This window comes from Lygodium microphyllum, chromosome 16, assembly GCF_053477565.2.
Source record: "Lygodium microphyllum isolate KBCC chromosome 16, Lygodium_microphyllum_v1.1.10, whole genome shotgun sequence".
In the NCBI taxonomy this organism is placed as follows: domain Eukaryota; kingdom Viridiplantae; phylum Streptophyta; class Polypodiopsida; order Schizaeales; family Lygodiaceae; genus Lygodium; species Lygodium microphyllum.
In genome coordinates this window covers 144,442,764-144,468,917 of record NC_141150.1, presented here as the reverse complement: position 1 = coordinate 144,468,917, position 26,154 = coordinate 144,442,764, and the positions used below count along the sequence as shown (strand labels likewise).

At 38.4% G+C, this 26,154-nt stretch overlaps 1 protein-coding gene across 3 annotated transcripts; it reads right to left on the bottom strand.

Moving 5' to 3' along the window:
* Positions 1 to 12,354: 12,354 nt before the first annotated feature.
* On the bottom strand, positions 12,355 to 24,128 carry LOC148023541 (zinc transporter 4, chloroplastic-like). Of its 3 annotated transcripts, XM_087696522.1 has the most exons (5): positions 23,774 to 24,128; positions 23,600 to 23,685; positions 16,769 to 17,457; positions 16,463 to 16,612; positions 12,355 to 16,385 (listed from the first exon to the last, which is right to left on the bottom strand). In XM_087696522.1, exons 2-5 carry the CDS (start codon positions 23,676 to 23,678, stop codon positions 16,080 to 16,082), a joined length of 1,224 nt encoding a protein of 407 aa, XP_087552648.1. In that variant the 5' UTR covers positions 23,679 to 23,685; positions 23,774 to 24,128; the 3' UTR covers positions 12,355 to 16,079. The 3 variants fall into 3 exon arrangements, with proteins under 3 accessions (XP_087552648.1, XP_087552647.1, XP_087552649.1); XM_087696521.1 differs by having other exon boundaries at positions 23,600 to 24,128; XM_087696523.1 differs by lacking the exons at positions 23,600 to 23,685; positions 23,774 to 24,128 and adding an exon at positions 21,365 to 22,084 and having other exon boundaries at positions 12,356 to 16,385.
* Positions 24,129 to 26,154: the final 2,026 nt, after the last annotated feature.

The window sequence follows — 26,154 nt, the reverse complement described above, 5'->3', positions numbered from 1 at the left end:
TGTCTCAAACCACAAGACATACTGGGAGCAGTATTTGCCCTTAGTTGAGTTTGCTTACAAAAATACAATGCATAGTTCCAATCATAAAGCTCTATTTGAGGTGGTTGAGGGTGGCAAGAAGGTACCGCCTATCTTACAGACTAAGGGTAAGATCTTTGAGGCTAACCATTATGTGAAAAACTTGAATGCACCCTATGCAAAGATAAAGTATACACTTCAAATATCCATTAGGGGAGTTTTGAGGTCTCGAAAATGCCTTTTAGGATGTGGAGAGAGAGTGCTCTAGACCAATAAGAGCAAAGCCTCCGTAACGAAACTTCTATTTTAAAAAAATTAAAAAATCATTTTACAAAAATATATAAATATAATAATATTACGAATTTGTATTTTTATTATGTATTTTTAGTCTCTTATATTCGTGATTATGACATCTTTTGCATTAATGGCATAGAGTCTCGGCTACTTTTATTTAATGATGTTTCTAGATTAATGATAATGACTGATGTAATCGAAATTCAAATTGGTGAAAAGCATGGCGCTCAGTTTTTTCCCTTCTTTCTTTTATTCCTCTATTGTTTTTCCCTCCGTTATCGTAGCCTAGTCCTCTCTCTCTCTCTCTCTCTCTCTCTCTCTTCTACCATGGATACAGAAATTCGACCTTCAACAAGGTGTCCAAGCTCCCAAATCACATCCATATCAGTGTTTAACTCATTCCAAACTGATGGAAGATGGATTCCTACTATCATTAGCAAAGGTAGTTGAATCACCATGCAACAAGCAAAACGTGGAAAAGGGCAAAGACATGAGAGCTCGTTTATCTCTGCTTGGAATGGCAGAATCCGAGATTTTAAGCTTGGAGCAAATAAGAATAGCATCAAAGAGGTACTAGTGCAACATGTGTTCATGCATAAAGAGCTGTGGTTGAAACCTGGATCTTCAAAGCTTCCAATGCATAGACCAAATTGTAAGAATTTGATTCTTAAAGTTTTTCCTTTCTTAAACATGGTTTAGGTTTTTCCATTATAATATTTGTTTGTCTTGTAGATGTCTATCCCTCTAATCTTGAGGAATGGCAACCAGTGGAATCTATTATTGATGTTATTGATGTTATACATGGTTCAATTGGAGAAGAAATGTATAGAGGCAGAAAGAAGACAGAGCTTGCAGAGAATGGAATATTCTTTTATGACCATTCTTATGTTATTCCTATGCGGCGTTGCCAATGGGAATCAATAAAACTCCTTCCTTTGCCAGATTTTTTAAGCTTTGAGTGGCCTTTGCCAAGTCCAGCTACTAGTGAGGGCTATAGATGTAAGATATTTTCTGAGATCCAGAAAGCACTAAAATCTAATATCTCAAGTAGACTAAGCAAAGTTACTTTATTTATGCCTATTAATATATTTATTGATTTCTTCTCTAATATGGAGATAAGAATAACAAAAACCATGCTTTCAGTGACGAGACTAACATATGATCATATCATACAATTTGTTGATGAAGGATGGGATACAAGGACAGAAGGAAAAATTATATGTAAGATAGATCAAGACTCTATAGCTTGTAAATATATGATTGCTACTCAAAATTTGATCCTTAGCTTTTACTATAGTCAATGGCATTTTGTTGGTAGTAGTCTAGTTGCTTTAGACCAGAATCTTAATGATTTCAGCAAAGATCCTATAGTGGATCTTGATATTTGGTTCAACGAGGATATTATTGCAATCTTAAATATCAGAAAATCATGTACGCTACATCAAGTGAGGATGGATTTACAAAATGAAGACATTGAACTACCATGCTCCTTTGTATTCCAACTTGACAAGAAACGAGTAAGTTTTCACATCATATTATATCTACTTAGATGTATATCAAGATCTCACTTTCTAACTAACAAACATTTGTAATTTATTTTTTACAGATATCGAAAAGGAGAGAAAATAATATACACTGCAAGGACATTCAAGAAAAGATATCTTTACTATCAATGTAAAATATATGTACAAATTTTGTAGCAGATGTCTATCTGCCATCTCTATGAGATATACAAGGGCTGAAGGGCAAATTTCTATATATGAAGGCTTACAAGGCGATAAGGCAAAGCTATTTCTTTTTTGGAGAACTATCCTTTCTAGGAGTCCTTTTGTCTTTCTTTGATGTCTTGGGTATAGAAGGTGTTGAAGCTGTGGCTTCGCCTTCCGTGGTTATAGGCACCGCATCTCCTTCATGGTGCAAATCCCCACCAATCTCTGTTGTTGGATGTATACAATTGACCATTATATACTTCAAGAGCTTTGCTCTGATGTACCAAACATGCTCAGATGTATAGCAATCCTTCGAAAACTGTCACACATTTATAGAAAAAAGAGTTTTAGTTCATTATTGTTCTTACAATATACTATATTTTTATCATCAATGGACTATTTACAATTAATATCTATCTTAAAGTTTAGCATCTTTCATATTACCTTTACATGTTTATCATCATTAAGATAAACAAAGTTAACCATTCTTCTAGCATTTGCAATCACCCTCCAGCCACAAGAATAGCTATCATCCTGATGGGGACACTGCAACCACCAACACAAAGTAAAACTATAAAGAGGACGGATGGAAGCTCATAGAATAAACTCATGTTTCAATTATTTTAATGAATAACTTACCGCAACTTGTCTATATTGCATTGTTGCAAGCAAATCAGACGGCATAGGGGGTTTTTTCTCTAGCTCTTCAATTAATCTTTTGACACCTCTATATATAAAATATGTTGAAATTTAGAGTACTTACAAAAAAAAGAATTGAAATATCAAGGAGCCCTTGGATAATATAACTTACAATTTAGCATTTCCATGGCTTCCTTTCATAGAGTTGATTAAAACATTGCTTATCCACAAGGTCTATTGCAATCAAGCTCCAATGAGAACTAAAAGCAATCATATCTCAACAAATTAGTAGGATAAAATCTCAAAAACTCTAATAGAATATTGAATCACTTACTTTTCATTATATGGAATTATAAGGAGCTCCAAAGTATCGAAGTCAATCCGATTAAACCAGTGCTCAATAAAACTTGTATCAAGCTCGTTCCTCATAAAGAATGAGATAGATGGATCAAGAACCTCAATTTTTTGTTGTATATCCAAAGGAAACTCATGCATTATACACCTAGAAAAGGCATAGAAATAGTGAGTATAAACAAGAAAAATCTTATTGTTAAAAAATTATCAAAAAGTATAAGTAATTATGGATGGATATACCTTAGGACAACAAAAATAATACTGTCATTTACTTCTCTTCTTTTATCCTTAAGAATCTGAACACATATAGTATCAAAGGATATAACCTCAATTCTTTTGCCTAAGTCACCAGGTAAGAAACAAAACACATTGAATCCTTTTGGATTAGCTGCTTCAAGAAGGGTGGCTAGCTCATTTTCAAAGGACTCTAGTTGCTCTGTTTCCCTTTCTTCAACCCTTTGCCTCCTATACTCTCTCCATTTATTTACCTGTTCCTCTTTAGCTTTCTCCTCTTTTTCATGTTGCCTTGTATCCCTCTCATGGGTGACATCCTCAACCCTGAGACCAGAATCATCTTTCTTTCTCCTAGCTGGGGGCATATTAAGGATATTAAATATCTTCACATCAGTGAGGGGAATTGGCTCAAGGACCTTTGAAAATCTATATCTTAGCCTCCTAAGAATTACCATGTCCTTGTCCATGAGTGTGAGCCTATGGCTTTGACTTTCTAGAGAGCTTCTGAGGCTTTGAAGACTGATGAATCTTTGATGTTAAATCCCTAGGATCAATCTTCTCCTTTCTTACTGTTGCCTTAGTCCTAGCCATCTGCCAAAAAAAGACATGTTACTTCTTCTCCAGCATGTCCAGCAAAACGCGAGTCTCAGATAAGAGGTATCCATGCTGCATGTCGTTTTCGCGCTTCAGCTGAATTTTTCTCGAGCGTGCCCAGTGAAACGCGAGTGTCAAGCAAGGCGCCTCCTTGCAGCTGCTTCTTTTCGCGTTTCACCGGACTTGTTGTCCATTGTGTCTAGTAAAACGCGAATTTAAGACAGGAGGCATCCTTGAAGCACGTTCTTTTCGCGTTTCACCGGACAACTCATGAATAGCAAAGAAATCGACAAAACCAAGAAAAAATAACTTTGATCTAAGGAAAGCTTTTAAAATTACATAAAATATCCACAGAATTAGGGAAGAAGTTTGAAGATTTCCTTAAATCTCCACAACATTAAGGAATGCTCCCACTGTGGAAAAAATTCTTTTGTAGTGCTGATAAGCTCATAATAGCATAAAGGATTAAGAAAAAGTATCAAAAGAATGCATTGAATGGAGCCTGTTATTGAAAAGCAAGATGCAGAAAACCATACCTTCTTTTTAGCTTATTCTTCACAATCTCAGCCTAATGACGAGAATATGCTCGAAGGTTTCCTTTGTTCGGGAAGCAGTGAAATTCTTGGAGATTGGAAGGAACACCAAAGGTAAAGGCAGAGTAGCAATGTTTTCTGCTTGCTGGAAATGCGGTGAAAGGCGAAGGCGGTGAATTTGCATGGACTCAAAGTTCTTGGCAAAGTGTTAAGTAACACGTGTAACGTATTCTCACTTACCGAAATTTTTTTTATCTATGGTACAAGCATTACTTGGAAAAGTGTTATGTAAAACACGTGTGACGTATTTTCGAAAAAAGGGAGTGCACACGTCTTCTGAGGAGTTTGATACGGTGTGTTAAGTGAGACACGTGTGCACGTATTCTGAGGCATTTCGTGCATGCAAAAATATTGGAAATTTCATCCAAATTTGCAATCCCGTTTATTTTTCCATCATTACACGAACTTTTTCGTTGGAACTATCACCACATGCTTAACGGTCAATATAAAAGCATTTCGAAGCCATTTCTCCGACATTGTCTTTTTTTCTGCCGAAATTTCGTCTCGACTTCCCTTCAAGGTCCTTGCTTCTTGTGTGAAGAGCAGTTCAACAATCTTTGATAGGTAACAAAAAAAATTTATTACAAGTATTTTAACAAAATAAATTTGATTAATATAGAAAGAATTTTTAATAACACTTGAATAATTACAGATGTTATGTGCTTTGTATCTATTAAAAGCAGCATAGCTTTTCCAGAAAGGATTTTATCATAAATTTCTGTGTTTCCATAGAATTAATTTATAGTTCATGTTTCTCTTCTTGATTTGCATCTTTTGACCGGTGAAACGCCAAATAATGTCCCTGTTAGTGATATTTTGCTAAGTATCGCGTTTCACGGGTGAGAAATTGAAATAATTTTTGTCTTCAAGGTAGTGTCCGGTGAAACGCGATTTCTTCACAGGCATTTGCCTTGGAAACTTTAATTTTTGCGTTTCACCGGTCAACTTAAAAAATTTCTCCTTTTTTTATTTTTTTGTCTTGAAAAATGCAATTTTGGGGCCTCTTTCCATGGTTCCATCTTGTTTTATTGGATATTGTTGCTATTCTACTTTGTTTTCAGGGATAAATCTTTTATTGGTCAAGATGACAAAGAGGAAGCTATCTCTGGAAGGAATGGATGAGGAGGAGCTAATGGAGACATCTGATGATAGGCTCTTTGATTTCTTACACAGCACTGGAAATTCTTCCAAGTTTGGCTATATCAGGGAAATTTTCAATGTTTCTTTTGATTTGAAGGAGTTATTGGAGGATCTTGAAGATAAACTTAAGGAGTACATATGTTTTTATGATAGACATGTGCAAGGTTCGGAAGTCAATGGATTTGTTCATTATAGTGATTGCATGGGAGCCACCAGTACATCCAGGTCAACTTTGCTAGGCAGGTTCAACCTCATTGATGAGGAATTCAGAAAGAAAGAAACATGTTGCCCTTTCCACAGGTATCAACACCAATGCCTTCTGATCCACAAGGACGTTGGATTTATTGTGTATCTTCAGTACATGGAAAATTCTTCTCCAGATATAGACCAACAGGGAAATCTAGAGGATATTGCAAGTATGGATAAGGAGGTCGAAGAGAAGGAGGAGATGTTCCAAGAAGATGTTGAGAATCAACTTGTCCAAGGTTTTGATATAGGTTTGTTCAAGAGTGACAATATCACAATGGTGGAAGAAAAGGAGATCGAGCCAAGTGCACAGGTTGATGAAGAAGGTCCTCTTGCATGTGTTCCAACATTTCCCACTTATCTTATCAACAAGAAGAGATATGTGTTGCTAAATGATATTCAACATCTTTTTTATCTTAGAGAAGATTATTGCTTAGCAATCCTTGCATATTGGGGCAAAAATGACATGAATTTTATAGGTTATGAACAAGAACCACTAGCAAGTCTTGATGTTGAGGGAGAGAATTTCCAAGATAGCTCTATAGCCTTACATACATGTATTAATCAGATCATAGAATACGAAAAGGGAGGGCTACCTACAGAAGAAGAGTTCTTGCAGGTCCAGAAGAAACTTCATATTGATTATGTAGGGTATAAAGAGAGATTGAAGTCTCCATCAGATGAGAAGCCCAAGAGTTCAATAAATCTTTATGATGATAGTCTTCTTGAAGAAGACGAACAACACCCTAAGATATGAAATATAATTCGAAGTTACCTATTGAGTTTATGTTAGACTTTATTATGCATTATAGATAAATATCTTATATCTTGTATTGTTGTGGTTTATTATGTAGATTGAGATTGAAGATCTGGACAACTTTCTTGGAAGGGCCAAGGGCTCTAGGCCAATGAAGCTTGGAAAAAATCAAAGCCTTGGCCATTATATTGGAAACTTAAACAATCAAAAAATTGTAATATATCATAGTAGATTGTCAAGCTCTCCAAGTCTACCAATGATGGCTTTGAGAGCTATCTCAAAGGTAATTGGATCTCAAGTTTTCAGCAGAGGTTTGGACAAGATCATTTTAGTGGAGAAGGAAGAAGCCATAAGAGTTTTTGGCTTCATGCCTGGATACAGTGGATCTAGAGCTGGATATTTTGGAGTTCTTGGCTCCTATTTGCTCTCTTATGTAGGAGATAGTAAGAATTTGAAGCTTCTTCCAAGCTATCAAAAACAAGAGTTTTTGAAATACAGAGGTCTTATTGAGTGGGATGAAACAAAAGATTCCTCTAGAGGCCCTGTCGAGCTACCTGAAACCAAGGACTCCTCTGAAGGCCCTGTTGAGGTGCCTGAAACTAAGGACTCTTTTGCAACACAATCAGACTAGAAGATGCCAAAGATTAAGGGTTTCTTGAAACCCATCTTTTCCCAACTCTTTGTTTGGTTTGTAACCATTCTGTAAATCTTTGCTTTGCACAAGAATTTAAATATCTATCTTTTCTTCTTTGGGTAACAATTTGTATAGTCCTTGCTAAAGATGATGTATTACTTGATGTGGTTGTATCTTTAAGCTTGAATTTATGCCAAATTTGTCAATAGAACCATTGAAAGACCTCTAATAAATTGTTGGCTTTGTGTCTTCCACCTCCATGTCTTGTGTGTCTGAAATATTTTGTTCTTGCTTGATAATGTGATTTTTCCATACCTTGGGTTGACTAGATAGATAGAGATCCATATTGTTTAATAAAGTATGGAGCATGGTTGTATAGAATATGCTGCATAGTCAACAAATAAAGAAAGTTATTAAAAAACATTATATGAGTTCGACAATGAAGAAACAAACATATACAAACTTCTTACCATATAGTGAGTAAAGTGTTGATCACCCCAAGCTTCTGTTATCACCTTTTTGAAAATGTTCAATTGGTTTTTAAAGTCTTTGAGATCATCATCATTCCATTCAATCTTGTCACAATAAAAAAACACTTTGTCTAGTGTTTCCCAAACTTTAGCTTTTCTATTTCGAGCTTGTCCATTATCAGTGTGATCCTTAACTGCATTATGTAGGGATTTCCACTGATTAAATTTAATACTTCAGCCACCATTTCTCGAGTTTATCTTGCCAAGTCTCCCATGAAAGCCTAGAAACCTTCTAGCCTTCACTCCACCAATAGATGGTTTTTTTGGGACACAATTACCATCCTTAGACTTTTGAAGATTTGGTTCAATAACAACATTGCCACCATGCAAACCAATTGCAGAGAGAACTTTTTCAACCTTTGTTATAGCATCTGTTCTAGTTGATAATGGCTTCAGCTTCCATGCAAATCCTATATAGAGATGAACAAGCTTTTCAATTATCCTGCAAAGTGTATGAAGTGTACAAATATGGGCATTCGCTAAAGGAATGTCCAAGACTGGTTTAAACTGTGGATCCTTATTATGCCTAGAGGGAGCTCTATTCCAATTGCTTGAGTTTAACTCTGCAGCTGGTGACATGCAGTATAAGCAAGGAGATCTCGAGTTAGCTCCCTTTGATACATTATACATATATTTGAGTGTCTTTAGGTCACCAGCTATGTGCCACTCAATCCTGTAGTTCCCAAATCCTTCAACAAATAGCTCTTCTCCTACTTGTTGCCTTTGAATAACATTAGGTATTGATGTTTGATGAAAAACCCAATATAGTATATCAAAATTCTCAGTATCTACCTCAAATGCTCCTAGCCACCAGATGTTATATTCAGATTGAACACTAAATGATGTTGAGTGATTGCAATGACCTGACGAAAGTGCTCTATTCATCAAGGTGATAGAGATTCTCTCCAATTTTTTACATTTCAAAATCTCAATTTCATCAAGTTTAATCACAAATCTAGCCACTTCCTGTGCCTCTGCTACTGACAAGTCATAAAATTTGATCATTAAGCATTGTAAGGTGGGCAAGTCAAGGAAAATATTGTTAAATTCATTGAATGTAACCTCCTTTTTCTTGCCCTTGAAGCTAGCCTTGATATGAAAAGGCTCACCTAGAATCTCCATCACTTTGTTATTAACTCTCTGTCTGATAGTCCTAACCACAAATGGCTTCGAAAGTATGCAATTGCGTACCTGTCCTTGCTTCATATTTGATTGTAAAAGCTGGAAAAGTTGCATATAAGCATCTCGACTGATACTAATACTATCCAGTGTCTTCTGTACTAACTCAGAATCCAAAGAATGATCCTTTACAAATGACTCCAAGCATTGTTTCTTTGCCTTTTTAAATTTCTTCTTCTCCAAAATATCCTTTGAAACTACTGAAGGAAGAATATGATAATAAAACTGAGCTGCTTTTAAAGAATCTCTTTCACTTGCATTTGGTTGTAGAAGAGATCTAAGCAAAATGAACATCACAAATCAATGCAAGTAGTTTAAATAAAGCCATATTTAAGATTTTTCAAGTGAAAAAATATATACCTTACTGCTTGGATTCTTTTACCACAGCCGTCTCCTCCTCGTTTGAGATTCTCAATATTTTTAAGAGCTCTTTGTCGATTTCGAAGTCCTAATAAAGTTTGCTTTCGTTGATAACCTTTGATACGCTTTTCCAATGAATGATTTTTTGTTGACAATCCTCTAGCTTCTGCAACAACTCTATATTGTGTTTCATCAAAAGATGATTCTCTAGTCCAAGGATATCCTTTTCTGCAACAAGATTAAGTGTATAACCTAAAAATCCATTGTAGCCATCACCAATAAACCTCATTAATGATGAGCTATTATAGAAATGAGTGCTATTTCTGCTAGGATCTTTGGGATATAGCTTTCCATCTAACCAAAGATCAATATTCTTCTTTCCTTCAAACCTCAGTATATGTTTCATAGACTCTGTGACCGTGATAGATTTTGTTCTCTTTCTTATTGGTTCATACTCACTGTCCAACTCAATATGAAGATGATAGAGAGGTCTTTTATGAGAGCTACAGAGATCATTAGATAATTGATCCATAACTGAGTTACAGAGATCATTGGGTGATTGATCCATAACTAAGGATATGATTGGAAGCAAGAACAAAAACAAAGAAGAGACTACTAAGAAGGAGAAAAAAATAATAGAGAAACGATGGAGGGAGGCAATCGAGTATCCACCAAAATTCAAATTGAATATTACTTTTCACTTTAATGAGGAGAGGTAATATCTTCATTATGGCAACCTTGCCAACTTTATGGCGACCTAGATTTCTAAGTTTGATGTGACCAGGAGAATATCACGACAATGACTTATTAACGAATTTTGATATTTTAACTTACCAAAATATAAACCTTTTAAAATTTCTATAAAATGATTTTATTTCTCAAATTGTTTTCTCTCTCTAGGATCTCTTACAGGGCATTTTCGAGACCTCAAAACTCCCCTAATGACAAGAAAAGCAAAACAAGACAACTCATTGCCATAGACATGCTTTGCAGTTTGGAGAGAGTGATTATATATTGCTACATTTTGAAAAAGCGAGGTTGAAAAAGATGAAAAAAAGAGAGAGACTCTGAAGTTGAGTATGAGATACTATGGGCCCTTCTAGGTGTTAGAAAAGATTAACAATGTGGCCTATCAACTAAAATTACCTCCACATTGGTGGATACACAATGCCTTTCATATCAGTTTGTTGAGGCCTTTTCATTGTGATATGCCAAAAGATATATCTATTGAAATTCAACCTGAGGTTGAGGAGTTGAATGAGATTTTGGTACCTGAGCAGATCTTGGCACATAAAGAAAGAAAGGTTAAAGGTAAAGTTTCTACAAGATATTTTGTGAAGTTTCAAAATTATTCACCAATGGATACAAAATGGATGGAAAAGGTTGACTTGGTAAACCATCCTCAATTGTTGCAACTTTATCTAAATGACTTTCAGTTAGAGTCAACTTCAATTTAGGCTCAATCTAGTTTAGCAAAGCAGAGATTCAGAGTATTACCCGATGTATATAGTATGGTTAGATAACAGTGGCTAATATTGTGACTAAGATGCCTTATGGAAATTCAAGTGCTCTATGCTTTTCTTTTGACACAATGCAGTGCAATCAAGGATCATTGTAGGGATTTCAAGCGAGAGGTCTATTATGAGGACGTGAAGTTTTGAGATGCTTTAATATTACCAATAATATTTGATTAAGTTATTAATCAAATATACAAGGTTATTTAGTACATATGATGCACATGGCAATTATTTCACGACAACAAGCCAAGGACCCCGCAGATGCAGTGGGTATCAAAGGTAAAAGTTGTGATAAGTTATGCAAGCTAGACTTTGGGGATCAGTTGATGTTAGTTTTTATCCTAGGACAGTTATTTGACCGATACGTATCAGTGATGACACTAGGACTAGCATTAATTAATTGATTAATACTAGTTTAAGGATCGACAGAGGTCAAGGATCACTCTAGATTACAAATGGCCTAGTTCATTTAATTATGAATAGACACATTTAATTTTGGACAATGTCAGAACTAAAATTAATTTCCAAGAATATTTAATTTTAAAAATTAATTAAATGATTCGACAATGCTTAAAAATTTTAGAAAGTTGCCGCTTGGTAAAAATGCTTATGCAAATTGAGAAAATATTTTTAAGAGCTAGATCTCATCCATTCAGTTAGTTTACAACTTGGGAGAGAGAGAGAGAGAGAGAGAGAGAGAGAGAGAGAGAGAGAGAGAGAGAGAGAGAGAGAGCTACTTGTCCATTTTTTTATCAGAGAAACATAATTTATTATAGAAGACAACCATATGGAGGCCTCAACACTTAGAGGACAGCAAGTAATCATCTTCCAAGGGTTGGCAACAACATTGTTGATTAGATAATAGCATTTTGGAGGTACTTGGCAATAATAAGTAACTACATTTAATGCATGCAAGGGAGTGGACAACATGCAATATGCAAAATTTAGGATTTTTTCACAAAGAAAATCAAATTTCTCAATCATTTTGAGCAGATCTTAGCCAAATTTAGTGAACAGAGAGATCTCTACTATAAATCCTACATTTCTATGAAATTAGGGTTTAATATCCACCTTTAGACCGGTATCAATAGGAGAAAGCATCATACACTAAAATCGACACTTACAATTCATAGAAACAAGGATTTCAGATATTAGACTATCCACAACATTGTTTATTAGATAATAGCATTTTGGAGGTACTTGGCAATAATAGGTAACTACATTTAATGCATGCAGGGAAGTGGACAATATGCAATATGCAAAATTTAAGATTTTTTCACAAAGAAGATCAAATTTCTCAATCATTTTGAGTAAATCTTAGCCAAATTTAGTGAACAACAGAGAGATCTCTACTATAAATCCTACATTTCTATGAAATTAGGGTTTAATATCCACCTTTAGACTGGTGTCAATAGGAGAAGGCATCATACACTAAAATCGACACTTACAATTCATAGAAACAAGACTATCCATTATGAATCAAGGTAATATTTGGCCAATTGGTGATTCCATTTATGCAATATTTGGGTGAAAATCAAGGGACAATTGGCCCATCTGATTTTATGTACAATAGTAAGGGGCTTTTGGATCAACAAAGGAGATTGTGAAATCTCAACTTGTACTCAATCCATTAGCAATTAAAGTTGAACAAATACCAAAAGAAACACCGGTTTGGAACCAACCGAATATCTGTTGTCTAAGATTATTAATGTAAATTGTGCATTTCAATTTACATTTATTTAGTGATTGCTATAATCAAGTGCTTCATCAAGGAATTTTCACCCTCTCCAAGAAAGAAGGTTGATTTCAAAAGCATCCACCAACTAGATCATTTCTAACATCAAAGGATAGTGATTGAAAAGAGTATGTTTTGGCTCCACCCACATATTGAGCATTGCCAAAAGGAAAGAGCACTTAAGCAAACATAATGATGTTCAATCTAGCCCAAGCATCAGCATATTAAAGAGAGCACTCTATAAATCTAAGCTCAAAAGCATTGAAAGAAGACTGTACACCCTATTTCAACAAGAAAGATAACAAAGCATCTAACCTAGCATCATCGATCACAAAATGAGGCAAAATCACTAGTGTTGAATGCTTGCAAGTACTAAATTGCCAATCACAAACCTTGCACCTCTTAGTAACCATGAAACCTTAAATACCCTTATGAAGAATGATGGTTGCAATGAAGAATAAAACATCTAATATTACGCGGGATCTATTATGAGCATAACAACTAAAGAAAACAATATAATCCTTGTATATATAGATGGCACCATCCATTGAGTATTGATTGTCTCACGCACAAAAAATGTTCTATTTACCAACAAAAATATTCATCCACATCCTACAATACCATACAAATCACCCTTTACATTCACCTAATGCTAACTTGATAGTATTCAAGCGAGTAATAACAAAAACTATAGTGCTTGCCCTTTTGCAATCGTAGACTTGCTTGCCTAAAACCTCTCCATCTCATTTCGAATAACATCTACAAGGTCTATCCTTTTGTGTGTTAGCAATTATCCTTATTAAAGTAGGAATCTTCCTGAAGCATATGACTACAACAAAACTTGGTTGGCCACACCCACCTATGGTATCTAAGATGACTAGGGCTTAGAATAAAATCATTTACCTCACCATTAAAATATTTGGATATCATTGGTTAGGAATGGACACAATGGAGCTAAACAAGATTCTTAACATGCATAATGATGCTTCACCTTAGATACCCTATGAGCTTCATTTGGATCTTGTTCCTAAGATGTATGACAATGCTCACTCTCATGTCTAGGTTTAAGCAAATCCATTTGTCCATTTTTCTCAACAAAAGACACATACTATTATCAACTAAGCTTTAAGACTCCTACTAGTGTTTATACCATAATCAAAACTATGTTATGATACCTCAAGATCATAATTGCATTCTCAAATCAAGTGGCTGCAAGCTCAACTCACTACAACTAAAACAATACCAAAGCAAGTGTTCCCGACATCAATTTATAAAGCACGGATTGCAAACTAAGAACCTCAAAATGCATTTTTGCAAGATAAGATTTTCTTACATCCCAACAAGCTTTACACCAAATATCCAAAGATAGATTCACCACTTCCACCCGAATAGAATAACCACATCCTAGAATTTCTCATTGTTTGTCGTAGAATAATATAAACTAGTTTTTAAACTTGTGCTATGACTATGCATTGTGTAGTTTTTAAAGTGCAAAAGATGACCTCAAAGAACCTTAGTCTCAACCCATATTTTTGGCATCTATTAAAATGTTTCGTACTTACAAAACGATGTTGCAAGTATCACCTCCTTCCTTTTTTTTTGTGGATCCTTAGTAAGCCATTGTGAATTTTTATCAACTTGTGATATCGAAGTTGATTTGATTAGAAAGTTCAAATGATTGCTAGAAGACAAAAAACCTAATTGACAACAATCTCTCATGCATTCAATGTCGAGTCAGACAATTATGTGAACTAGTAATCTTTCTTTCATGGAAGAGCCTCTCATTAGCAAAGACTACATGAACAAGATCCCTAATTCACCTTATTTTCTTCCCTCCATTAATGTCCACCTTTAATTCCCATCCTTTATCTCATACCACAATTTCCATGCCTTTCAAAAACTAAAAGGAACATAGCATACTAGGAACCAGAGTCACTAAACAATCTTAACTTTTAATACATGAATCCAAGATCTATGATTTACATTGCACAATTTCACATAGTTATCAATTTTGCATGCTACAACTTGCAAGATTCTTTAGTATTAAGTAATCTTAAATCATTTAGCATAACTTACAATATTTTGAAACAAAATAATCCACATGTGATATGTTACATAAAACCTAAATCAAAAGTATAACATCATTTTCTTAGATAACTCAAAACTTAAAAGTCATAAGAGTAACATGGCACTGATTAGGATTGGAGCCCAAGATAATTTATTGGCTGCAAGCTACCTAAATATCACTCAAATGACACATAAGGCTAAAATACTATATAGTTGGTAGGCAAGACTTGAACATTTCTTACGTCTTGGTTGAAAATTGTAGGAATTCGCTTCTGAAATCAGTAGGAAAATGGGCTGAATGTTCACAAACAAATGACTCATAAGGTTGAAATAGTGCAAAGATGGCTAGCAAGACAAATTTTTTCATATACCTTGGCTGAAAATTGTAGAAATTCAAGTTTGAAATATGTCAAAGAGCTGACTGAATATTCACAGCTAAAGCTTACCTTTCAAGAAGGGAGCTTTCAATGTTGCCAAGGAAGGTGGTCGACCACAGCTGGTATGCAACAATCGGGCAGTTCTAGTAGGTGTAGCAGTCCAAAACGTGCAGGAAGAGGGCAGGGTATGAAATGTCGTTTCTAGAAACTATGCCTCGTACTAAGTGTGGAAGAGGGCAGGGTATGAAAATGAATCTGTCACCTCATGATGTCAAGGTTGGTTTGATTAGAAAGCGTGATTGCTTGTTGGGAAAAACACAAGCCAATTGATAGCCATCTCTCATACATTCGCTGTTGAGTAAGATAATTATGTGAACCAGTAATATTTCTTTCATGGGAAAGCCTCTCATTGGCAAAGACTATGTGAACAAGTCCCCTAATTCACCCCATTTTCTTCCCTACATTTATGTCCACCTTTACTTCCCATCCATTCCCGTCATCTCAGTGCGGAAGGAGGCAAGGTACGAGTATCATAGTGCCCAAAGGAATGGGAGGAAGGTGATGACCCTATGGTTTCAAGTGATGGATGTGGTATTCAAGGTAATGGTGTCCCCTTCACCACATTCACTGTGAAATCACACCAACATCCATGGCATTAGCTCTAATATCTAGGCCATCCCATTCCTGTGTAGTAGACTAGAAACTTCTACGGTGCTATAGATTGGGCAACAAATGGGCCTCTTGATTGGGGAAGGCCAGCCCATGGAACTTGGGATGGGGCAACATCATAATATTACATGTTGCTGCACATCGTTCCGAAGTAATTTGTGAGATAACCATGTGAATTGCTTGTGGCTCATGTGTACATTGGTGAGTGCATCTGAGTGGGAACGGAAGCATAAATCCATGTACGCATTCAGTACGAAAAAAAAAATTGCAATGGTATTATTCCAGCAAAATACAAGAAATGAACAGGAAACCTCAACCAACCTTTATTGTTGAGTTCTACACCTTGTGGCCTTTTAAACTCATCTTTGTAGGATTTCTATCATGCATCATATCATCATATCAACAATCAGCCAAATGCTCATCTGCATTGACGTCAGACCCAAGCTGCAATAACTGACATGGCTGCTGCTCCAAGAATAAGTGAAGTGTAAGATAAAGCTTGCAATATGCGATTGCAGCTGATTCGCTTAGTTAAAAAGTCAGCTGCAATCAAATCAACCAGTGCCATGTAGATAAGGATGCCAGCAGAAATGGAATCAAATATTCCCTCTACAATGAGGGCTCCAGGACTGTTTGAGTTGTATCCGGTAGCTATCCCAGTGCCCACAGCTATACCGATGGGGGTGGTCATAGTAAAGCACACTCCCATTGCTACTGTGGAGATCGACTTGAATCCTGCCTGAATTCAGTAATCGCATGGTAAGGATGTCACCAAAAAGCGAAAAATAGTTGAAGCGGGATAAGAGGACATTATACCTGGGAGATGCAACCACCAAGTGCAAAACCTTCAAAAAACTGATGAAACGAGAGAGCTGCAAAGAGTGGCCGAATCGTGCAAGGACTTTGTGAAACTCCTAATGATATGCCAATAATTACAGAATGTGTCACAATCCCCAACTCCAACACCTGCAATGACAACTATCAGTATGCATCCTGACTCCTAGTAAAGGACATAGTGAACCCTGTGCCTGCAACTACATATACCAATGTTGCAAGCTGGCAACCCATCTTACAAAGCAGGTGACCAAACTGGTGGTTACAGCAATGGGGGATTTACCTCACCTGTGAAACCACCACATGTCTAATGTGAGAAGATACATCTTCCGAAGTGTGAGAATGTCCAAGTTCACTGTGTACACACTCATGTGTAGAGTCATTACAAGAATGATGACCTTGAGGATGACTGTGGCTATGAGATGCCGCATGAGCACGCATTCCAACAATGTGCATGTGGTCATCTTCTGAATGTCCAGAGATCAGATTGTCATCTTTCACCAGAATGCAGTCGTTTGATCCGGGTTCTTGATTCCACTCCAGTGCTAGAGCATTTTGTTTTTTGCGTGCCTCAGAACCATGTTTCTTCTCATAGTAGTCTGTACCTAGGACATCAACCAAGAGTGTGCCAAGAGTAGCTAACATTGCAATACAACCAGAAAAAGGAAACATTCTCCAGGGGTATTGAGGCAAGCAACTATCTGTAAGTGCCTCCGTTGCATCTGGAAGCATGTGCACAAAACCTGTTGCAAGAATCACTCCAGCTGCAAAAGCCTTAGCAACAGCAAAATAGGAGCCATCCGTCCGTAATGCTGTTAATTTCCTTCCCAAGAGCGGCAATGCCACTCCAAAAGCACCAGCAAAAAGAATAGTTATGATGGCTGCCAATTTCAAACAAAAGGCCAAAGGCACATCTCTGCATTCCAACTCAGATACATCACCACAAGTTTCATCTGCCATTAGCCTGGAGGACCAACCTGCAATATGTCCCAATCAGAGCACGCATGCTCTCTCTCTCTCTCTCTCTCTCTCTCTCTCTCTCTCTCTCAAATGTTGCTGAAATTAAAGTATAATGGTTGATCCGATGTAAAAGGAAACCACAGGTGTCACCAATGTCTAGAGCATACCATCATCCACTAGATGAGTCGAAGACATAACATGCAAAGGATGAAGATTTTGCAAGAATTTATAATCAGGTGTTCAATGGTCAGCAATGTGAGCACTATATTCTCAGGGATGGCTTACTTATGATGCATTCTCAACTTTGTGTCACATAATTGAGGGCTAAAGTTACAATAGAAAATCATATACTGTTGTATCCAAGGCATAGAGGCATTGATGCTGCAATGAAGGCGACGGAGATTTCTTTCTTGCCTAGAGACGAGAAGTTGATGCTTCACAAAGGACATGCATTATATGTCAAAAGATCAAGTTTGATCATCAAAAGGCACCAAGTTTGTTGCACCCTTGCCTATTCCCAATAAGCATGGGAAAGCATTGCTATGGATTCTATGTTTGAGCTTTCTAGGAGACCTTCAAGAAATGATGGCATTTGGACTACAATATGCAAGCTAATAAGCAAGCCCATTGCAATCCGATAAAGAAAATAAGAGTGGATCACATGGCAAGAATGTTCATACAGAAAAACTTTATTAGTCTACGAGAGTAGAGTTCTGTAGGGCTCAAAAAAGCATTTGCAGATTTATTAAAAAGAGTTGTTGGCTGTCATACATGCTCTTTCCACAGGGAAACACTACCCACAAGGCCACCATCTCATTCTATGGGCAAATCATCAGACTTTGTGTTACTTCCTCTCCACTCAGATCAGTTCTTTTTACAAGCAAATCAGATCGGCCAACTTTTTGTCCATGTTTCCCTATGAGGCAGTTATTCAACATTCATAGATCAGTGAGACAAGGTTGTCCACTTGCTATCTTCCTATTTTTAGTTGCACCAAGGGCTATGAGATCCTTCTTGTTGACAAACAAATCTAGAAGTACTAGAGAGATCAGGCTGGCCATCCTAGAGTTTGATGATCTCCTTGACATGGAGTTTCCAGCTGGTATACTTGTTTATCTAGATGGGGATGAGAGCAACTTCAAGGCCTTTGTTGCAACCATTTTCCAATGCTGCGACGCTTGGAGTGCTCTCATTAATTGGAAGTCATTGTTCAATTTTGGATGCATGACATTGGACAGCCAAATGGGAGACTCCATTGAGCATTTTAGTTGGGTCTCACCTAAACATTATCTAGCTGTTGCTACTGGATTATGGTTATATTAAAAGCAAACTGTTGTAGTAAACTTATTGTTCTAAGCACTGTCTAGCTTTTGCTGCTACATTTGTGGGGATTGATATTATCTCATTGAGGTAGCTGGCACCTCCTCCCTTGAGCGTCAAGCAGAAGCTCCTTCATTGGAGCACCATCAGACTTTCTTGGGCTAGGAAAGTGGCAGTTGATAACCAACTTTTCTTGCAACCAAGTGGTACAACACTTCCTATTGGCCATTCTCAAGGTCATGTATTAACGAAGTGAACCATCTCATTGTGAGTTTTATTTGGTCAAGAGAAGATAAAAATACAGCTCGAGCAAAGGTGGCTTGGAATGTTATTCTTCAGCTGAGATCCAAAGGTGATACATGAATTATTGACCCAATTAGTCAAAGCAAAGCCTTATTGGTTAAGATCATTATCAAGGGTCTGTGTCATGTATGGTCATCTCCTATGTGTGAGCCACGGTTGGGGTCAAAGGAGGACATTTCAAGCTTTGATAGTATATTTGACCATCACTTCACTTGTCCCAAACAGTTTACGTGGAGACCCACTCCTATGTTTCACTTATGGCAGCATGTTTCCCTTGTTTTGGGCAGTCATATCTGCCATCTGACAAGGCAGATTTTATGACAAACATGGGCAGCATTTTAGTGCATTTTATTTGGCATTTTGGGCACTCTTTGCTGGTCTGACCTGCATTAAATGCAGTTCAGCCAGTTAGCTAATTAACTCCTAGCTATGGCTGCCCTCCCTCTCCACCAATCAGTTAGTCCCTCATTCTCAAATAGGCCTATGCATCTTCTCATCTTCTTGCCTCCATCCAACACCCACACTAACCCTCCAAGCTGCTTGTTGGGGCTGATTGTTGCAGCCCTCTATCAGTTTTGTGCCTTCATACTACTATGTTTCTCTTGTCTCCTTGTTCTCTAGTCAATTAATGTTTCACTTTCTTTTTTATTACACACTCTCACATATTATCATTCACCTTATCATGAGTTGGATGTGATTGAAGAGGAGCATCTATTTGTGGCAGAGCTGGGCGACTCCATCCAAATGCTGCATATCTGCATTTTCAGATAGGGTGGGCACTTTCCAATTTGCCCCAGCTCCATTGCCCTCTAGACAATCATCATCTTCCTGTGCTTTTGCTGGGTAGCACCATTTGAGTGCTGGAGCCTGGGTGGCATCATTGACTACCAGAGGACCACTTTTCATCATGTATGTCATGTATGGTGGACCTGTGAGGCTTAGATTGAATCAGACAAGAACATTTGGAGCTCTCAAAATATGTCTGTCATTTCAATTGTCCTCCCTGACATTTTAGGTGGAGTCCTACATTTCACTTCTGGCATTCTATTTCCCTTATTTTGGGTAGGCACATTTGCCATGCGGCAGGGCAGATTCACAGGGAGCATTTTAGTGCATTTTCTGTTTAGTTTTGCATTTTGGGCACTATTTGCTGGTCCCCGACCTGCACTAAAGTTTGGTAAGTCTGTTTGATTAGCTCTTACTTATGGCTGTCCTGCCACTCCACATTTGCCATGCGGCAGGGCAGATTCACAGGGAGCATTTTAGTGCATTTTCCATTAAGTTTTGCATTTTGGGCACTATTTCCTGGTCCGACCTACATTAAAGTTTGGTAAGTCTGTTTGATTAGCTCTTATTTATGGCTGTCCTCCCACTCCACCGGTTAGTCAGTCAATCAGTTATTCTCAGTCAGTCCTCTGCATCATCTTCTCCTCTTCCTGCCTCTGTCTGGTGCTCACACTCGTGCTCCCAGCTGTGTATTGGGGTTGACCATAGCAGCCTTGTATCATTTAGCCTTTTATTAGTTTTGTTCATTCATTCTACTGTGTTTCTCTGGTCTCCTTGTTCTCTGGTCGCTCCGTGATCACTTTCCTTTCTTCTGTGCACTCTCACATGGTACCATTCGCCTTGTTGGGAGCCACACATGATTGAAGAGGAGCCATTCTTTGTGGCCAAGCTGGTCAACATCATCGAACTGCTGCATATCTAAGTTTTCAGACAGGGCGGCCTACGTCTGGTAGTCTAAGTAGACCAAGTATGGATATTAGCTATGAGCTCCCATCTGAAAATTTTGGCATGGCAATCCTACTGAAGAGCTGCCCTAAGACAACATAGGGTATGACTCCCCTATACATCCTCATATTCACAAGTTGGGCCTTTGTCCATGAACCACACAACCATCCCCTGAGTCGCAATCATAGACTCTACGGTGCCATGAAACACCATCCTAAGGGGTCTCCTCCATACCTCATCAGCCTTAGGGTAATCCCAAATGCTATGTCTTTGTGCCTCCTTTGGTTCCCTACATCTAACACAAGGGACAAGGTCTCTACCATAAGTATTAACCGCTAGACTCTGTGAAAGTGGACGACGCTGTAATGAGCACAATAACACATGAGAACGAATAAAGGACAAAGACAAAAATCAGCACGGGTTAGAGATTGTTCTACTGATTTTTTGAAAACCAGAAAAGATGGACGTATTGCCTCTCAGCGTGCAGAGTTTTCACACTTTATATTAGCTTCGGCATTATCAGGCAGCTAGAAAATAATATCATCCACTCCATGAAGCTGCAGGCGGTACCTGTCAGGGTCTGCAATAGAGCTTCCCAGACATAAAGAAAGCACATGAAAGGCCCAGAAATGCACCGCTCAATCATCCCTTCGCTGGAGCACCAGCAATGTCACCGTTGGCTACTCATGCAATGTCGGACAATTGAGATGACCCTGTGCGGAAACTTTGCATGGCAATCCGATATCCAGTCGAGGGATCGATGGCCGAACTTTTCTTTCGGCTTGAAGGTGGAGCAACACTCAGCGTCTCCATACGCTTAGATGATCAAGCAAGACGCCAAGGGACCGCAATGACGTCAGACTGTTTGTGTTTACGAATGATGCACAGGCCAAATATGGACGACTATAGCTTTGAGGTGACGATGATGATCACTTTCACTGTAGAGCGACCGATAATGGCGATGCAATTCGCTCTCGAGTGGGTAGCAAGCGACTTCCTGCGTGAGGGATGGCTCTCTCTCTTTCCTATCTCAAAAGATGAAGAAAAGGAGGAGGAGGATCGAGGAACTGCCGAAAGCAGCCGAGCCTGCACAAAGGCATCTTCCATGTATTTGTAGTAGCATGATGCGTCTCGTACAATACACACAGAGAAAACGAGAGAGATATCGCGGGCGTTGGTTTTGTAGGATTCTTCGCCTGATATTCTTTCTTTCGAATTTGTAAGGAAGGATGAGCACATCGTGCTACCATTCAGGTCCCCCTCGGAAGCTTTTGCGCCATCGTGAATCGCGCTGTGAGAAGATTGAAATGTCGACATTGTGAGTAGTAAGTTCTCGATTTTCACGTATCTGAAGAGCACTACGTCGCACGGTCGGTAACTCTCGCCACTGCCTCCTTTGTTTTATGGCTGCCCACTTTTACTTTTGGAAGGGCGACTCCCTTAGACTTTAAGATTTACACACGAATGTATATTTCACATTAAACAATATCAAGGTTTGCAACTTGGACCCAAATTCGTAAATCTTATCATTTATAACTTGTTTTAATATTACAACTTCAGGAAAATCATATTTAAGTTGCGATTGCTAATGCTTCATCCAGGTTACATGAGGAGCAAGAGCAAGCTGGCATCCAATGGCTATGCCTGTGCTTGGCCAACTATCTAAATGAAGAATGTGCAAAATGAAGAGCAAGGGTTGATCGGAGGAAACATTGGGTGCCAAAGATCAATGCACTACCACCATGAGTAATGGAAACTACAAGGTGTGTTTACATATAGACACAAGTGGGACCCTAGATGAGAACACATGTTGCTCATGCTTTAGCCGTCACAGCAATTTGGTCATGCCAAAAGAATCGGAATTTCAAGCCCTTGGGCTGGAGTGATGGTACCAATAGGTCTTTGGCACAATATTCATAGTGAAGCCCTTGCCTATGTGAAATCCCTTTGTAGCAAGGATATTAAGCCCTTCAAAGTCTTTCATAAGAGCCTTAAGAGAGTCTAAATAACTTTTTTGAAAACCCATCTATAGTGGTTGATGTATGTGTCATTTCCTTTATCTAATATACTTGCCACGCATTATTTATTTTAAAAAACCACGCAAGGAGCAAAACAACACCCAAGGAACAAGCTATCTAGAAAACTCGCTCTACATGCCTCAAAGGAAGACCTAGCTCCAATGCACTTTGATGTTGCTTAAAATGTCACATGATTGCCAACACTAGATTCCAATCAAAGAGTCTATGATTATCCACAAAGGCATGATAACATGTCAAAGCACATATTGCTATTCAAACAACCCCACATATTATTGTCTCAATGTTGTGGCACCGATCACAAGCTCCCAACTTGGGAAGGCCACAAATTGTTTTCCTCGAGCCCGACAAGTCGGCGTCCTAAGCATTGCCATGTGTTGGTTTTTCTGATGCTCAATAAGGAAAATTTTCAAGCCCTTGCGTAGATATAATGAAAAAAGAAGTGCTACCTAAGGTAAGGGATGAACTTCCCTCCAGCTTGTAATTTAAGCTTTCGCAATCACTCAAAACATGAATGTAAGTGATGCACTTGAACCTTATAACCGTTTCTGCAATGTCGGCGGGAATATATTGACGCCATACGTACCGTGAATGAAGTATTCAATGTAGAAAATAACAATGTAGAATCCGGAGAGGTCCACTGATTTTCTTAAAACTCCGAAAGATTAGACATATTGCCTTGCAGGATTTGCATGCTTCAATACTCTATTCGGCACGATCACACAGCTAGAAAATATCATCCACTCAAGCAAACTGCGGGTATAATTACCTGACAGGGTCTGCAACTGGGCTTCCCAGACATAGAGAAAGGCGCACATGAAAGACCCAGAACTGCACCGGTCAATCATCCCTTCGCTGGAGCACCTACGATATTATGTTATCACGGTTGGCCACTCGTGCAATATTCGAATGATTGAGATGATCCAATGCGAAGACACTGCACCGTGTCAATATCGATATATCCGGTTGAGGGAGCGATGGCGGAACGTCCTTCCTTTCGGCGTGAAGTTGCAGCAATATTAATCAGCGCTTCCATGCACTTATAAGATGAGAGCCAGCACGGCGCCAAGGGGGACCGCAATGACTGTTGCGTATTCATCTTATGCGGATGGTACAGAGGTAAAATATATGTCGACAACCATTGCTTTTCTGAGCTGATGATGATGACGATCACTTCCACTGTAGAGCGGACGATAATGGCGAATCGCGATGTGATTTGCTCTCAAGTCGGCAGCAGGCGAACAAAAAGCGGATTCCTGCGTGGGAGATGGCTCGACTAGCCCCGCTCTCTCTCTCTCAAGAGGAACTGCAGCCGAGCCTGTACGAGTACGAAGACGGACCTGTTACTGGCATTCTCGTGCAGTAGAGGGGAGAGAGAGAGAGAGAGAGCGTCGTCGTGGTTTTGACTGTGGCGGGCCCATCGCTTCTTTAAATATATATTGTGTGTCTTTGTTTTCTGAAGACTGAAATGGTGCCGGTAGTCTTTGCTTTTGATTGGAGGCGGGAAGGGGAAGGATGAGGACATTGTGGCATCATTTGCGCCCCCGAAGGCTTTTGCGTTTTGCGGGGCATGGGCCTGGAATGTGGACAGCAGTGGAGCCTGGTGATGGTGAGGAGGAGGGATACACGCCTCGTCTCCAAAGCACGATGTCGCACGGTAACTCGCGAGTTTCATTTCGCCTCCAATTGGGAATTCAATGCATTTCCAATTGCCACCCAGCGCCCGCACCCGCGCCGTGTTTACCAAAAAAGAAATAGTGTCTATCGAGCAACATGTCACAAGACTATTCTTGACTCTTCCGCCAATCGCGAGTGGGCCATCAAGCTACACATTCACGGTCAAATGTGGGCATTGGTCGGTGTGTAAACGTGATGCTGGATGGATAGATCATAGATTCTAGATAGATTGCACCAAACCTTATTTTTCGTTTATGTTGTTGATTTTTGGAAGGGGTCGGGGAAAACCCACCTTTTCCTGCAATTTTTCCCCAAGTTAGATTTTGGGTCCTGCAGGCTCTTTTTTTAGCAATGGACCATGATAAATTTGTAAAGTTAGGAAGTTTGTCATATTGTATTGCATTTTTTTCTTACTACATGAATCATTAAGCTTTACAATAAAGAGGGACAACTTGTGTGTCTATTTTGTAGCATCACAACCAAGTCACACTCACGCCAAGGTCCATTCAACCTATTTAAGTTTATGTAGTCAAGTTTACTCGAGTGTGGCTCAACTACTTGACTTGTGGTCCTATAATTATCGGACTCTAGTAAGTGAAACAAGTATCACCAAAAATACCAATATAGAAAGACTCATGCAACTATGCACACATGGCAACATGTAACCTCTCTCTCCACATATTTTTAAAGTATCTACTCCTTTTTTTGACCATCACATGCCATTTTTTCTTATGTTGTATTATGGGGTCCACACAAGTCAAGACATGTGTGTGACCACCATGTATGATTGCACAACCCCTCCATGCTATGTAAAAGAACTTAAGCATGGCAGAGCTCTAAGTATGCAAAGAGAGGCCAAGTCCAACTTTTGTTCATGGATGAGAGAGAGAGAGAGAGAGAGAGAGAGAATTTCTCATTTATGTCTATTAAATTTTGGGCCTACCTTGCACCCATAGTGTTTGCTTTCACTAGCAAAATTTCCTAGCACCTACAATAGGAAAAATAAATTTTCAAAATTTAAAAGTTAATAAATCAAATGTAGTTTTTAGTTAACATAACATACTTCTCATGTGAATTCTCTCTCTCTATGGTTTTGTTTGTGTAAGGATATCACAAAATTATGATGATCAATTTAACTTTCCTTCTAGAATTTGAGTATGTCTCTATTTGTATAAGGATATCAAAAATTTATTGTAACGAGATCGACTTTTCTTTCCAAAAGAATAGTATGATGTGTATTTGTATATGTGTGTTCATCTATGCCATGCATTATTTAAAGGTTTGCCTCGAGGATCCCAAATTGTGGAGAAGGCCCCCAAGCTTTTGCTCGACTACTAAGACCCACGGACTGCTTACTGCTCAAGCGTTTCAAGTTGAATGCTAATGGCTACCTCTCACATAGCCATATGCACCCTCTACCCTACGAGTGTAGTGAGCTTACCTCCATCCCTAATCGAGTACCCTTCTCTCTCGAACCTTCTGGTAACTCCATGATCCAAGATACGAGCTCAAGCAATCTCAATCCTCCACCTTCAAGCTTCATGCTCCATAGCCTTATGAGACAAGAGATGAGAAGAAGAAGAAGAAGAAGAAGAAAAAGAGAGGAGAAGATGGATAGCTTCTCCACTACGGTCCCTTACCTTCTCA